The sequence below is a fragment of the Melanostigma gelatinosum genome, assembly GCF_949748355.1.
Source record: "Melanostigma gelatinosum genome assembly, chromosome: 21".
Lineage (NCBI taxonomy): Eukaryota > Metazoa > Chordata > Actinopteri > Perciformes > Zoarcidae > Melanostigma > Melanostigma gelatinosum.
The window spans coordinates 18,352,608-18,366,789 of record NC_136654.1 but is presented as its reverse complement, the minus strand read 5'-3'; the positions used below and the strand labels follow the sequence as shown (position 1 = coordinate 18,366,789).

The 14,182-nt window shown below is 44.3% G+C and overlaps 1 protein-coding gene across 2 annotated transcripts; it reads left to right on the top strand.

Moving 5' to 3' along the window:
* The first annotated feature begins 6,385 nt into the window (after positions 1 to 6,385).
* On the top strand, positions 6,386 to 8,504 carry fbxl15 (F-box and leucine-rich repeat protein 15). 2 transcript variants are annotated; one of them, XM_079293556.1, is made up of 5 exons: positions 6,386 to 6,524; positions 6,848 to 7,007; positions 7,101 to 7,603; positions 7,727 to 7,945; positions 8,069 to 8,504. In XM_079293556.1, the coding sequence occupies exons 1-4, from the start codon at positions 6,499 to 6,501 to the stop codon at positions 7,914 to 7,916; spliced, it is 879 nt and encodes a 292-aa protein (XP_079149682.1). In that variant the 5' UTR covers positions 6,386 to 6,498; the 3' UTR covers positions 7,917 to 7,945; positions 8,069 to 8,504. The 2 variants fall into 2 exon arrangements, with proteins under 2 accessions (XP_079149682.1, XP_079149681.1); XM_079293555.1 differs by having other exon boundaries at positions 6,393 to 6,524; positions 6,845 to 7,007.
* Positions 8,505 to 14,182: the final 5,678 nt, after the last annotated feature.

Sequence of the window (14,182 nt, the reverse complement as noted above, 5' to 3'; positions counted from 1 at the left end):
CCCTCATTCCCCGAGACCCGAACCACCTTGCATTTCTTGAAGGCGACATCCCCAACCAGGAGGAGAGAGGACCAACACCAGGTCCTAGTCGGCCCAGGTGGCTTCAAAACCACCTCAGGCGACCGCAATCCTCCACGCAGTTCACGCGCGCGACAAGAACTGACCCCATCCCCCTCAGGGAGGGAGGATGATAGTCGTTACCACCATCGCGAGTATGGAGACTCGGACGGCCCAGGCCCCATCAACCTTGGAGGCCTGCGCACTCGACAGATTGAGTCTCTGGCAAAAGACGTAGAGCGCTTCAATCCCGATAATCACGACTCGAGCATCGATGACTACCTAAGGGAGATCGATCGCTGCCTCCTCGACCTATCGCGCCCCTCATCGCGCGAAAAGCTAAAGCTAGTGTGGAAAACCACTGCGCGAAGCGTCCACGCTTTCATTGAAACGCTCCAGCCGAGCATCCGCGACTGCTATTCATCCCTTTGTCACGCCCTTAGGGAGGAGTACTCCCTGTACTCTAACCCAGCTTCTGCCACCCTCTGCGCCTTTGCCATTTCCCAGGAAAGGCTAGAGTCTCCGAGAGACTACTTCAGGCGCTTGAGATCTGCGTACTTCCAAGGACGTAACGCCCCAGGTCTAGAAGAAGACCATGCCTTCAAGTCGCTATTCTTGCACAATCTCCACGACAACGTGAGATACGATGTTACTATGCACCGCAGAACGAGTAACCTCACCATGCCAGAGATTAGGAAATACGCGCAACTTGCATGGGAGACACGCGGACGGCCGACAAATCGGTACGAAGACACCGCCATAGTCTTAGGCATCCAACAGTCGAGCGACTCCGACCTAGCGTCGGAAGACGACGAGAGGACTTGGCCTAGCGAGCCCTGGTCACCCCCGAGGAACAAACGACCCTGGCGGTCGAAAGACCAACGGAACCAGGGGGGTGAAAGACGCCCTCAAGGGCAACCCATCAGGTAACGCTGACTCGCAGCCCACCTGACTAAGCCAAGTGACCTTTCCCCCTGCTGCCAAGTCGACATGGTAGGGGGGGGGGAAGAGAACTCAGCACACTTCCGGAAACGACCACTCCCATTTTCGCACGTCGTTCTTCAACCTTCTTGGGCGACCTTGTTCGCAAAGGCAATGCCCGTATGTATATATCTATACATATTCTTCAGTCTTACTGGGGGGTCATAACACTCTTGCTCTACCCGACTCCGGGTCTGAAACGAGCCTCCTGTGTTCCCCCACCTTTTCGCATACACCCCTAGGGTGCCACAACCTTAGAGGCCCTTCGAGCACCCTAGCTCGTAAGATCTTTGTCAACTAAGCCTTGTTCTCCTGCTCTGTCAGCATGAGCCACCTCCAGCTTGTTCAACGAAACCACCGCCTTCTTTCAGCCGAGTCATCGGCCGGTTCTGTCAAGTCGCCAGTGCCGTAGGTAACTGAACTTGACCTGTGCGCCGGACCTGTCTCCATCTCTAATTAGGAGGGTGGGGGGAGGGAGATATCACCAGCCCGTCATGACACACTCCAGAGTGAAACTGTTCGCGACGTTTCCCTGAGTGCTGACGGTAACGTGGGATATCTGCCCTCGCCACTCAAACAGCGCGAGGGGGGTGGGATCTCTGACAACAGAAACTTAGGGAGATGCACTTCACAGGAAGTACACTCTAATCTCGCCAGTGCCGAAACCAACCGGCAGAATGGCAGCTTACTATTGACTACTAACGTTTAACTGCATGCTCCAACTCACCCTGTAGACATGCACTAACCGCTAACACAGCCAACTTCAACCAGAACAGTTGCATGACCTGACAAACCATTGTGACTGTAAACTGATGCTCCACTCTCATAGAGAACCCTTTGCATGCTTTATAGACTCTACCAGAAGTCACCAAAGAGGACATAACCTCTGCCGTAGCAGTCAGATTTAACCCAGGACCTCATCCGAGAAGGCTCAGCTGTCAACAGCTGGAGCAGCGAGAGACCAGCCTAGCTAGTCACACTAGCCGTGCTAACGAAATCTGTAAATCTGCTACCACTACTGTTATGCAACCCTCACAGGTGCCTCTGGCCTATAGTCTTGGCAACGCAACTCCAATATCGATAGATTCCAAAACTTAGACACAGGACTCGCTCTAAATCTACCGATTAGAGAGAGGTAGACGCACATATCATGTACTAATAGATCCAGAAGCGACAGACTAACTGGATTCCCTCCTATTCATAACACCACGTAGCCAACCTACGACTGCTCCGCCGACGGACTCCAGTCCTGTCTAGGAGTTGAACCAGTAACCACTGTTTGCCCCTCACCTGCTTCTTGTCTTTCTATTCTTTCCTTCTCTCTCTTTTGTGTTTTGTTTTGTTTATTTGGGTTGTTACTTTCTTTGACACTGTGCCACAATGCTAGATTATCACAACATCATAATAGCGATTGAATTATTTGGGAATAATGTTTTGCTCACCTATGATTTGAATTGTGTATGATAGTAGATGTAGGTAGAAGTAGTTAAAGTCATCTGCCCAGATGCCACCTTAGTCATCTGCCCAGATGCCAATGAACTCTGAACTTGAACACCATGAACTTGACCACTATGAACCTTGAACTCTATGAACAATGAACACTGCCTGTTTTAACCACTGCTTTTGGTCTCAGGAACACTTGGACTGTCTCACCTCTTCAGGTTTCCCCACCACATGGATGCACATGCCAGCCCTTGGTTTGCTCTAAAGACCGAAGCCAACATCTCGCTCTTCAGAACAAAGGGGGGATGTTGGGCTCTGACCATGTGGCTTAAACATGTGCTGTGGACAAAGAAAATCAGGCCTTAACTTTTTCAAGCAAAGGTCTCATCCTGATTTGTAGTTGATAAGAGCAAAGGGATTTCACACTCAGGTGTGAATTACCCCCCCCCAAATAACCATGGTAACCGCGGCAATCTCATTGGCCGAGAGCCAAGAGACCCGAGGACCCCTGTGGTTCAGCCGATGTTCTATAAAACTCTCTGCTGCCCCCACCTCATAGCTTTCCCCCTTCGACCTCGGTTGAGTTAGGAGGCACACAACCGCTCTCTTCGCCCGGACCCCCCCCCCCCCGTCCAGGCCACAGAGAATCCAGCTTTTTCCAACTCTCCCTCCGGGGTAACAGGAGGCACACAAGGCTCTTCGCTCGGACACCCCCGTCCAGGCCACAGAAGAACCAGCTTTTCCCCCTTCGACCTCGGTTGAGTTAGGAGGCACACAACCGCTCTCTTCGCCCGGACCTTCGTCCTGGACGCATGAAGACACATCGGCCTCTCCTCCCCCCCCCCTCCAGCACGACGAGGCCACGAGGAAGCAACGGCCCTTCAACCCTACTCAAACCCTGACAAGCCGTTTCGCTGGATGAAACAGCCCGCGATAACGAATCTGCTTCAGCGATCAGTTCAGCGCTTTTTGTTTCTTTTTCTTTTGGTGCACACATTCCGGCGAAGGAAAGACGACAACGCCTCCCTCCTTCACCGACGATTCCCGGTAAGACGCACGGACCACGCCGTCAGCCGAAATTAGATCACCCTCCCTGCCGCGAGGACAGATCACGTCTGCGTTTGCTCCAGCCGAGCCACGCCACGACAGACCGAAACAGCGCCAGCTCAACGCCGCGCTGAGAAGCACCCCCCCCCCCTTCCTCTCGAAGAAAAAGGACAACTTTGCTCACGAACCCTCCAACGTTGCAACGAAGCATCTACAAGTAAGATTCTTGGCATTTGGGCATAGCTTAGCTTAAATTAACTTAAGTTTAATTCAGGCCATCCATTTATATGTTGATATTCCCGTGTTTTGGTGTGTTTAAATTACTGTCGCGTGATATCGAGATATTGCGCAATCATTACGGAACAGAGAAGTTCCGCTGTATTTGTGTATCAACTATGACTGTTTCTTTGGGATTAATTTCATTCATTGTCTTCCACTCCGTGTGGAAGTTCTCTTTTCATTAACTCGACTCGGTGAGTGAGCTGAGGTGCGTGGTTTATCACGGCATAAGTTACCGGCAGTTCTCAAGACGACAGCGGTATATTTATGCGTGATAGAGCCAGCCAACTCAGGCTCACTACAACGCGCACCGCGCGCAGAAGTCTGATTCATGAGCCCCCACCTTTTTTCTCTTTCCTCCTTTCACGAAACACACACACACACAGCTCCGAATTCTACCCCTGGGGAACCTCGTTCAAACGAGCGCCTCACATCACGTGCTGCCCAGGCAAACGTGAATTACGCACAGCAGCCCCATTCTGCCATTTTGTCCGGGTCCCTCGACTCCGCCATCTTTGTAGTTTCTAGCTGTAGTTCTTAAGGCCCCTCCCCTTTGGCCAGCGTCACTCGACGCCGCCATCTTTGTAGTCTTTAGCGTAGCTGTAAGACTCCTTCCTGTTCACCCACAGACCCACACACACACACATACACATACACACACAGACATACACCCTCATCCATTTTATTCATTCTTTAGTTTAGGCATATAAAATTGTATGATAATGTTTGTTGGTTGCAATATTAATTGATTTGATCATTTATTATTTTGATTCAATAAACTCTGTTATACTTTCAGGAGCAGTCGTCTGTGATTACTTGTGCATATGTATTTGATAAGACTGTATGTAGTAGCCGGTGCTCGAACTTAAAAACCTTCACTGTCACTGAATGTATAGTCATACGCAGACTATTGACATTATGAGTGACTACTAATTATGAGACTTAGTTTTATCGTTTGGTTATTGGTCCCTGTTCGCAGGGTGGTGCCCCGTTTATATTAATAATCATTAATAATTGTTACATACATCAATAATTCTATTGATGTCAAGAATTCAGTTTCTTAAATGCTGATAACCCAAACACGCTCCTTTAGTTCCCAACAACGCCATGCTTGTACTTTAGCTTGTATCTGGGATTGTAGTCAGTCAAGAGTGAGTATTCACTCGGCTATCGTGTTGGCTCATCTCATTCACTGAAATATAACTCATGGGTCAGCAGTTGTTCAGCATGACTGACTTCATTGTTCTCTTGGGCAGAGGTGAGCTGGCAGGGTGGTCATTTGTTTAGCACACGTGTTCCAGGAAAATAGGCTGCTGATGTGGTGACAGCTAATTGGCTTTGGGAAATTAAAGATTCAAAATAAACATATATGGGTCACGCTCATTTTGGTTGCATCCTTTCCTCTTTAGATCTCACACATTCAGAAAGAAGTTTAACATTCGGAATAACATTCAAGAATGTATATTTTGTTCCAAAGTCTGAAATCACAGTCTACATTTACTGCACAAAACAATAGGCACAGTTCTGCTGTTCAAGTTCAGCAGCACAGGAGGCTCTGGTCTCCTTCAGCAGGGAGGCTTTCTCCTGCTCCCACTGGTCACGTTCAGTCTTTAGCTCCTGCTGGGTCGCCATCAGAGCAGTCTGGAGCTTTTGGCTCTCCATCTTCTCCTTGCCAATTTGACCCATAAAGAAGGTTCTGGTTGCCTTCAGCAGGGAGGCTTTCTCTCTCTCACTGGTCACGTTCAGTCTTTAGCTGCTGCTGCTGGGTTCGTTTTTTTGACAAGTTTCTAATTAGAGTTATGAATACCACAATGTAGAAATACATACACTACTGCATAGACTTTCTATGTAATCTACTCGCGCCGAGTTTGGTGTGAACATGGGTTACGGTATTAAAGAGCGTGAAAAAAAAACTGTAGCCTGTTTTATTTTTATTTTTTTATGAATCTCTGAAATGACAGTGAAAAGGGTGCCAGTCAGTTGGTTCAGAGTAAAACCTCATGAAAACTTTTTTATTTTTTCATGATCGCTAATAACAGGTTTTCTCACTCACTCTTCTAGAACAAATGACAATAACCCTGTGATATCGATAAAACATTTCAGTTATTTTATAATCGTAAAGCAAATATGTAAATTGCTTTAGCATGATCATGACGTAAACCCCGGAAAAACCACTGCTGCGTTCATAGTCCTCGTAAACGCGTAAGTCCATAATCCTATGAGACATAACACTACTTCTCTGACATTAAAGAAGCATAGTTTTGATCGTAAATGACAGAAAATGTACTGCCTAAAAGGGTGGTGGTAGATTAGCTGTTGATTTATGGTAAAAAGTCCAGAGGCTCATCATTGTGTGATTGTATGGTTTACAAATAGATTCAATTTGCATATTAGTATACAGGGTAGCAATAAGAGTATATATTTGTGGCTTCATCACTTTCACTATAAATTTGTGGCTTTTTTCTTCCCTTAATGCCAAATTTGTCAGAATGTATTTCGTTTTTACAATAGGTAACGTTAATGTGCCATTCCGATCTCGATTTAAAGTGTTCTGATAGTCCCTGAACGCAGCATTTTGTTCGGGTTACACCTTAAAACGCTGGAAAGATGCTAAATGAAAATACGTTATTTTGGCACCTATGTGAAGAGCAACGCGTCCTTAAAAACTCCGTATAACAAAGTTGAGTCAGAATGGACGAAGAGGCCAAGATGCGAACGTAAGTGCCTTTGAAAACGGGAGTTTTGTGTTTTTAAAGCAGCTGGATTGGTGGCCCCGGCAGGCTAGCTTCTCAGCTAACAGCGGTAGCAACAACAACCAAGTCACTGTGGGATGTAGCTTGTTGTCGTTACTGTTACACCTATTCATTCATGGCCGCTAACTTGAATTAACGTTATACATCACCGTGACAGGGCTGTTACTGTCTTTATACTTGCTTTCTCAGACGTATCTCAACATGTAACGTTAGTGTTTCTGATTGCTTTGAGCTTTGAATGCAGTGTCAAAGTTCAGCAGTAAAACAAGGTTGCATTTCTTCAGCAGATGCCATCTTTTGGACTTGCCCTGGGAGGATGTCCTTGGTCCACATGTTTTATGCCATTTGCCACTGCAACACCTCGTCAGCCTGCAGAGGGTGAGCAAGCAGTTCCACAGCCTCATCCAGGTGTATCTAGCCAACTGCAGGACTTTTGACCTGTCCTCGGTAAGTCCTCACAAGTGAGAGTTTGAATAGCTTGTATATGTTGAGATGTTTGGCAATGGAAATCTGCTATCTGCTCTGTTGTGATATTTACAGATCGGACCATCCATTTCCAAGGAAGCGTTTTGCTCCATGTTGAAGGACAACAAAGTTCTCCACAGCCTGTCTCTTCAGAGCTGTTCGGACTGGGTGACGGACAAGGAGCTGGTGCCAGTTATCGGCCAGAACCAGCACCTGCAGAGAGTGGACATGAGCGGGTGTGTGTGGCTCACCCGCCACTCCCTTGTGGCGGTGTCCTTGAGCTGCATGCACCTCCAGCGCCTCGGCCTGGCGCACTGCGAGTGGGTGGACAGCCTGTCCCTGCGCAGCCTGGCGGACCACTGCGGGGGGCTGCAGTCGATAGACCTCACCGCCTGCCGCCAGCTCAAGGACGACGCCATCTGCTACCTGGTCAAGAAGTGTTTGAAGTTGAGGTCTCTATCTTTGGCAGTCAACGCCAACATCACTGACGAGTCGGTGGAGGAGGTGGCCAAGAACTGCAGGGGCCTGGAGCAGCTGGACCTGACAGGTTGCCTGCGGGTCAGGAACCAGTCCATCAGGTATGTCATATCTTATTTTCAAGTGTAATCCGGCTAAGTTTGTGCCACCCCTGCCTGCACTTTTACATGCACCATCTCACTTGTGCACCCGTCCATAAGATCCTCTGCATGCTGTGCTCACAGGACTCTTGCAGAGTACTGCCCGAAGCTGCAGTCCCTGAAGGTGAATCACTGCCACAATGTGACTGAGTCGAGCCTGGATCCTCTACGCAAGCGCAATGTAGTGATAGATGTTGAGCTGCCTTTACAGAGGGCTCTGGTGCTTCTTCAGGACGTGCTGGGTTTTGCTCCCTTTATCAATCTCCAGATATAGCCAAGAGGCATCAAGTCAAGTGCACACAGGTAGGCAACACGAGCAGTATATATGAGCTTCTGACGTGTTTGTATCCAAAACCAAAGTCTATTTGCAGAAAATACAAGTGGTGACAAACCTTTGTAATCAACATCTACTTTCCTTTGTTACAGATGTCCTCATCAAAGCAGTCACTCTCAGCGGCATCACATGTGCATGTGAGTGGCTCTAAGAAACGACCAGACAGTCCAAGAAGATCTGGATGATAAAACCTAACTGGAATGTGATAAAAAAAATAACGTTTACGTCTGACAATGACTGAAGAAAGCCATGTAGTTTTAAGAATTGCTGCCTCGTGTCTAAAATATGTCACTGCACTATTAGTCAATCATTCAGTGTTGTAATAATGTGGCTTTATAGAAAAGCATTTGTAACTAAAGTAGTGTATTGTTTTGTTGTTTTTTGAAAACGAAGTACGTACTTTGTGTACATTTTTAAGAAACATCTATCTTATGTTTCATTTAGAAATATTCAAAATAATGTTTGAGTTTCATTAAACATTTCATTTTTTGCATGTATGTGCCAGTTTAAATGATAAATTTACCCAAATCATGCAAAAACATGTTCTCACTGTCGGTTTTATGTGTCCAGGGATTTCATTGTCTTCACTACTGATGTTCTGCTGCCGCTATAACACAATGAAGGAGAATGTGGTGCTGACCGTTTGTCTTCCAGATACAAAGTCCTGGCTCCTCACAATAATCTCACGGCCTACAGTTTCTAACTGCTTTCAAATACAAACTTTCACATCAAAACTATCTGCATGGCTGTCAGCCACCAGAGATTAGTGGGAAAATGTTTAAGTTTTCTTGTGAAGCTACCTTAATTTATAGTGTTAATAAATGCTTGTATAGCGTAGTGTTTGTATACCCTTGACATGATTTAAAAGTAAGTAATCCTGTACTGAGATGCTGCTGCTCAGTAATACAATATATGAATTATGAACATAAGAAATCTTAACAGCAAAATACCATCAGAAATGATTGTTGTCACTTTTCCACTTTATAAATGTGATGTAACATTAGGATGAGTAATCACACTTCTTCTCTCCTAATGCCGATTCCAATACTTTAATTTATCTGAAAGGACCCATCCGATACCAGTGCGCTCTGTTTTTACAATTTGAAATTTAAAAAAGTTTTTATTTATTTAAGTAACATTAGGCCAGAGATTTCTGTAGGGCAAAGAAAACAAAAATCACTCCCCATTACTGAATTAATGTCACGAATGGCAAAAAAAATCATTGAATTTTATAACGACATTGAAGAAGACACTTCATGTGGGTTGGTGGAGTTCATTTTGTCCAAACAAGTATTGAATAAGGAGCTTGGAGACAGAAAAAAAAACTCTTAAAGTACATGTTACATGGTTTTAGGCAAATAAAAACAGTGACCCAGGCCTCCTTTTTATTTCAGCTTTTTAATCAATGAGAATGAGGAGAATTTGTATCTGTAACCTTGCGTCAATAACGCAATAACAGGATTTATTTCATTCCTACACATCCCTTGATTGTCAAGCATAAGAGGCTCCTGTCAAAGCATTACAGCGGTGAAGTTAAAGACGTTCACCTCTTCACAGATGTTTTGTGACTCAAAGTGACACAAAGTGACACAAGGTGGCAGCAGTGAGTCGGGATATGTGTCTGTTGTAATTCTGCTGTTTGAGAGGCTGCATGACGTCCACACTACAGTCCACTTAGGAACAGAGATAGTCTCCAATGTGAAATATGTCAGACCACAGTGTCGGGTGTATATTTTGTATATAGATTGTGAAAATCCACAGCTTTATGATGTTTTTAAACACTTGATGCAGTGAATGCACAACACGCGTTAATGCTTCCCCTTGTTGCCACGTGTTAAAAAGTCCCTCTTACAGTTTCCTCTGGTGGTCCGATTGGCAGACTCTATTGCAACTTGCCTCTGTGACAACACAACAGGTCTATTTTCCACTTGATGGCACGGTTTACCCCATCTGCCGCGTGCTGTCCACAAAGCTGAATGTGCACCAACAGAGAGTTGTGTTTGGAGGGCTTCAGGGATCGACCAGCATCCTTCTGTTGGTGCTGATCGTCATATTGTACCGCTGGGCCTCAGAAGAGACATCATGGTCTCATTAGTCATAAGGTAAAATCTGGAAATGTTCCATTTGTAAAGCAATTCACGCTGCATATCATACAATAAAACACCCATATTTACAAAAATGCAGCACATTTTAAGCAAGAATGACAGAGTGAAGAGTGGTTAACATGAGGGGGAATTAAGATGTATTGTAAGTCACTCACTGAATTAGAAAACAAACTTCTCTTATCTGTATAATAGTTCGTATAAATAACATCGCCAGTGTTCAGTGGCCCAACAGTGGCCCTTCCTTGCTGCTCAGCAGTCAGCGGGTTAAAAACGTTTCAGACTACATTCATCATGTAAGACCTCAATTAGCATTGATCTGCAGAGGGGGGAAAGAAACATAGCTGCGTTATTATATACCATGGAGCAATTTCTGTTCCAGTGATTGAGTGTAGGGGGGGATTTCTCAAACATAACCGGCCTAACATATTTTGTCTTCCTGTCAATAATCTGGCACTTGTCTAAACTATTGATCAATAGCAACTGATCATTTTATACCACGGCACAACGATGAAGTAGGTCCATTTCATTCAGTTTGCAGTTTTAGCCCCCGGGCAGCGGGGTAATATACTGTACTTATTAAAAACACGAATAAATCTCAGTTTAATCTCTGGCTGCTTTTAAAGTCCTCTGTGACAGAGTAACTTACTGATGCTGTTCAGAGGCTCGTGAGGTTCATTCATGTGTGTTGTGGTCGGCTGGTTCACAGAACAAGAGCTTTGTAGTCCTTCTAAAAACAGCTCTTCTTCACGGCAGACATTTTGACTTGACACAGTAGAAAAAGTACAGGTTTAACGATAACATTAACTGTTCTATGCAAGTGGAGCTGATTGGAAGTTGTTGAGGTGGGGGAAAGGGGCTGGATCTTATGTTTTATTTCATAAAAAGCCCGGCCCTCCCAAGCATTAATGACATTTTATACGGACTCTGTTATGCTTTGTTTTGGCAAACAGAACTGTAAATAACAGCCGTTTCCTGTTTTGATTATGCTCGATGCTGAAGGTTATTACAGCCAATGAGTAGCAGCTTTGTGCCTGCTGGACTTGAGACAAATATATGTTTTGGCCTTTTTTAATGAATAGTAACATAAAATGATGGCAATAGTGTTAAAGCGTAAGGTTCTACTTTTAAACAGAAGTTTACCTTATATCCACAGGTCAACTGCCATGTGTCTTCTGTCACAAAGCATCAGAGTCAAACAAGAGACTTGAACGTTACTTCAGGCAACCTGTAAATACGACCAGATTTAATGAAAACCAACAGAAATAAATATACCTGGGGGCAACTTTGATTTAACATTAACCAACTGTATATTAACTTCCCTTTTTGTTATTCACATGAATGCAAAAAATATTCTTTTTGTAAAATACAGATCCCGCTCAAAAAAATAATCAGAAATTGGTTTAGGCCACTGTGAATTAAATGATGTTCACATAAGGTGGAGAGAGAATTACTGTAGCTGTTCAGATGGGCCCAAAACTGTGTCAGAGATTTTGTTCATTTTCATATTTTTAATTAACAGACTTTTCCTCCCGTCTTCCATCAGTGAATGAGTCCTTCTTTCGCGTATTTGATGTAGTTTATCTCCTCCAACCATTCACATCCCGCGACTTAGGGATCCATCCTTTAGCCACCAGAGAAGCATAACTAATGACAACATTAAAGTGGCTTTGTGAGCGTGGCCACCACAATTTTGATCAACCAAGCAAGAAATAATGTTGAATTTTAACATCGGCATGAATAAACATGTGCGTTAACAATCTGGTGAACTAAACTGGTATCTCAATGTAGGCGCATTTTTCTAGGTGTTGATGAACTGATGAACAAATGACCTCTTCAGTGGAATGAATGACGATGCCACACAAGACGTTTCCAGGGTGCCATCTAATTGAAGCGACATTTGAAGCTTTAGGACTCATAACTGTCAGATTTGTCTAATTACTGTCTAATTACTGCGCTCCTGACCCGAGACTGGACAGGAAACACGGTCAGCCAGTTGCTCACATAGTTTACGAATGAATAGAGCATGTTGGCATCATGTGACTCACAACTATTCATTGCTTGGGTGAAGAATGTGTTGGCCCAGTTCTTGTTTGGGAGTTTTACTTTTCAGGGTCATTTTGTTTGATAAAGACAATTTACAAAAAAATATAATGAGATAATGAGAATACCGTAATCGTCAGTTGAAGCCCTAATAGTGTTGCAAATATGAGCGTGAAAGTGACACTTGAGTGATTCTCTTTACCAGTTTGCTGTTGTAAAATGATAGTTTAAACTGTAAAATACACGGTTAGACATTTTGTTGGATTATAATGAATGAATTACAATAATGTTGCCAGTGCGTTCATTGCAATCGTCCTCTTAAAGTAGCTTTGCTGTAACGCGAGTTAATAAGACGCCCTTACTGTCGCAGAATGTCGCTGTAGAAGTTTGATGTTGAATTGTGATTTTACAGTAAACCACCCGTCAGGCACAAATTTAAACTCAAATGAACTGTGTAATTGTCTGCATTGATTTTTACAATAACATTTTAAGTACAGTATTGTATTGTGAAATATCACAGTTAAACCCCGTGAAGTGACAACAGCGTAATCTATTTTGAAATATTATAGTTCTTGTGAAATTCAGAAAATAATCACGAAGCAGTTGCTGATCAGTTAATGATTCACTTCATTGTCTCACTTCATTTCCAAGTCATGGTTCTTCTGCTGCTCTAAAGCGTTCCTCCACTTTCTCAGCGTTTAGTCCTGCTGTTGAAGAGGTGACCTTCCTCCTGCCAAACCTTCTGCCGCAGGCTCGAGTCCTGACCATTTCTGAGAACCCAGAGGCCACGTTTCTGTACGCTCAATTTGCCTGCAATATCAACAGACTAATTTACCTCAAGGAGAGTATGTATACAATAAGCATGACGAGGATTCGTCCTGGCAGGAGCATTTTGCCCTCTGACTAATCTGGGCTGCTACATTGTTAGCAACTGTGTTGAACTTGCGTCCTCTAGCCAGCAGAGATCAGAGTTCAACGTTCTGCCGTAATCACAGATCACATCTTGTTACGCGTGGTGGACACTGAAAGATGCTGGAGCCTATCTCATCATTTACTTTGTATGGAGACTATGATCTGACAAAGAAGGACAACTCTAAATCACTGCACAGTGGTTAGAGGCTTGCATTGTGCTCCTCACTGTCATTTAAACTGTAGACCATCGACGTCTGTGGATGGGGATATCTATAGAATGTAGTGAATATGATCATTTGTGGTGGGATATCGTCTCAATGTTTGAAGGCATAATTCGATTATTGTCAGCTGAACAATTCAAAAAATCGAAACCTCTGAAGTATTTGACAATAGTTCCCTCCTTTGTCTCATTTCTTCTGTCGTGCTTCACTGTCTATAAACTCTTATTATTTGACAAATGGGGAACAAATAGCAAAATATGTGTTTAGTACATGTCTCGGCACGTAGATTAATGACATTAACGAAGTTTCCATTAGCACAGCGATCGGGGGAGACAGAGGCGTCCATGCGTAAATCCACATGACTGAATCACTGATAAGAGAAAATGAAACACATCTCTATGGGCCAAGAGGGGCCAGGAAAACGCCACTCCAAATTAGCCCGCGGCCCAATTTGTTGTTACTTCATTAACGGACCAGCATTTGTAGAGCAGGGGAGGGAAGTTGTGACCCATCTTTTTCCTAAAAAAATAATAAAAAAATCCTCTTCTGCCTTCACTGGGCCTCTGCGAATAAGAGGACCCCTGTGCAGAAAGGCAGCTGGGGGAGAGGATCAGCATGGCACAAAGGGACAGGCGCTCTACCAGCCATGTATTGTGCACAACAAGAGTTTCATCTGGTTGTGAATCCCCACCATACAAAAAAAAGATGGAGCATGCCATCATGTTAGCAAGGAGAGTTTAATTCAGCTCAGGTCAGACATGTGAGCAAAAGTCTCTTTTACATGTGTTTTTTGATCCCAAATATGTCTGAACAGCAGCTCAATGGAAAGATACAGTATGTATGTATGTATGTATGTATGTATGTATGTATGTATGTATGTATGTATGTATGTATGTATGTATGTATGTATGTGTGTGTGTGTGTGTGT

Coding starts and splice junctions, on each gene's coding strand:
- fbxl15 (XM_079293555.1), top strand. CDS start 6,499: ATGGACGAAGAGGCCAAGATGCGAAC. Junction 6,525..6,844: donor GAAGAGGCCAAGATGCGAAC/GTAAGTGCCTTT, acceptor GCATTTCTTCAG/CAGATGCCATCTTTTGGACT. Junction 7,604..7,726: donor GTCAGGAACCAGTCCATCAG/GTATGTCATATC, acceptor CTGTGCTCACAG/GACTCTTGCAGAGTACTGCC.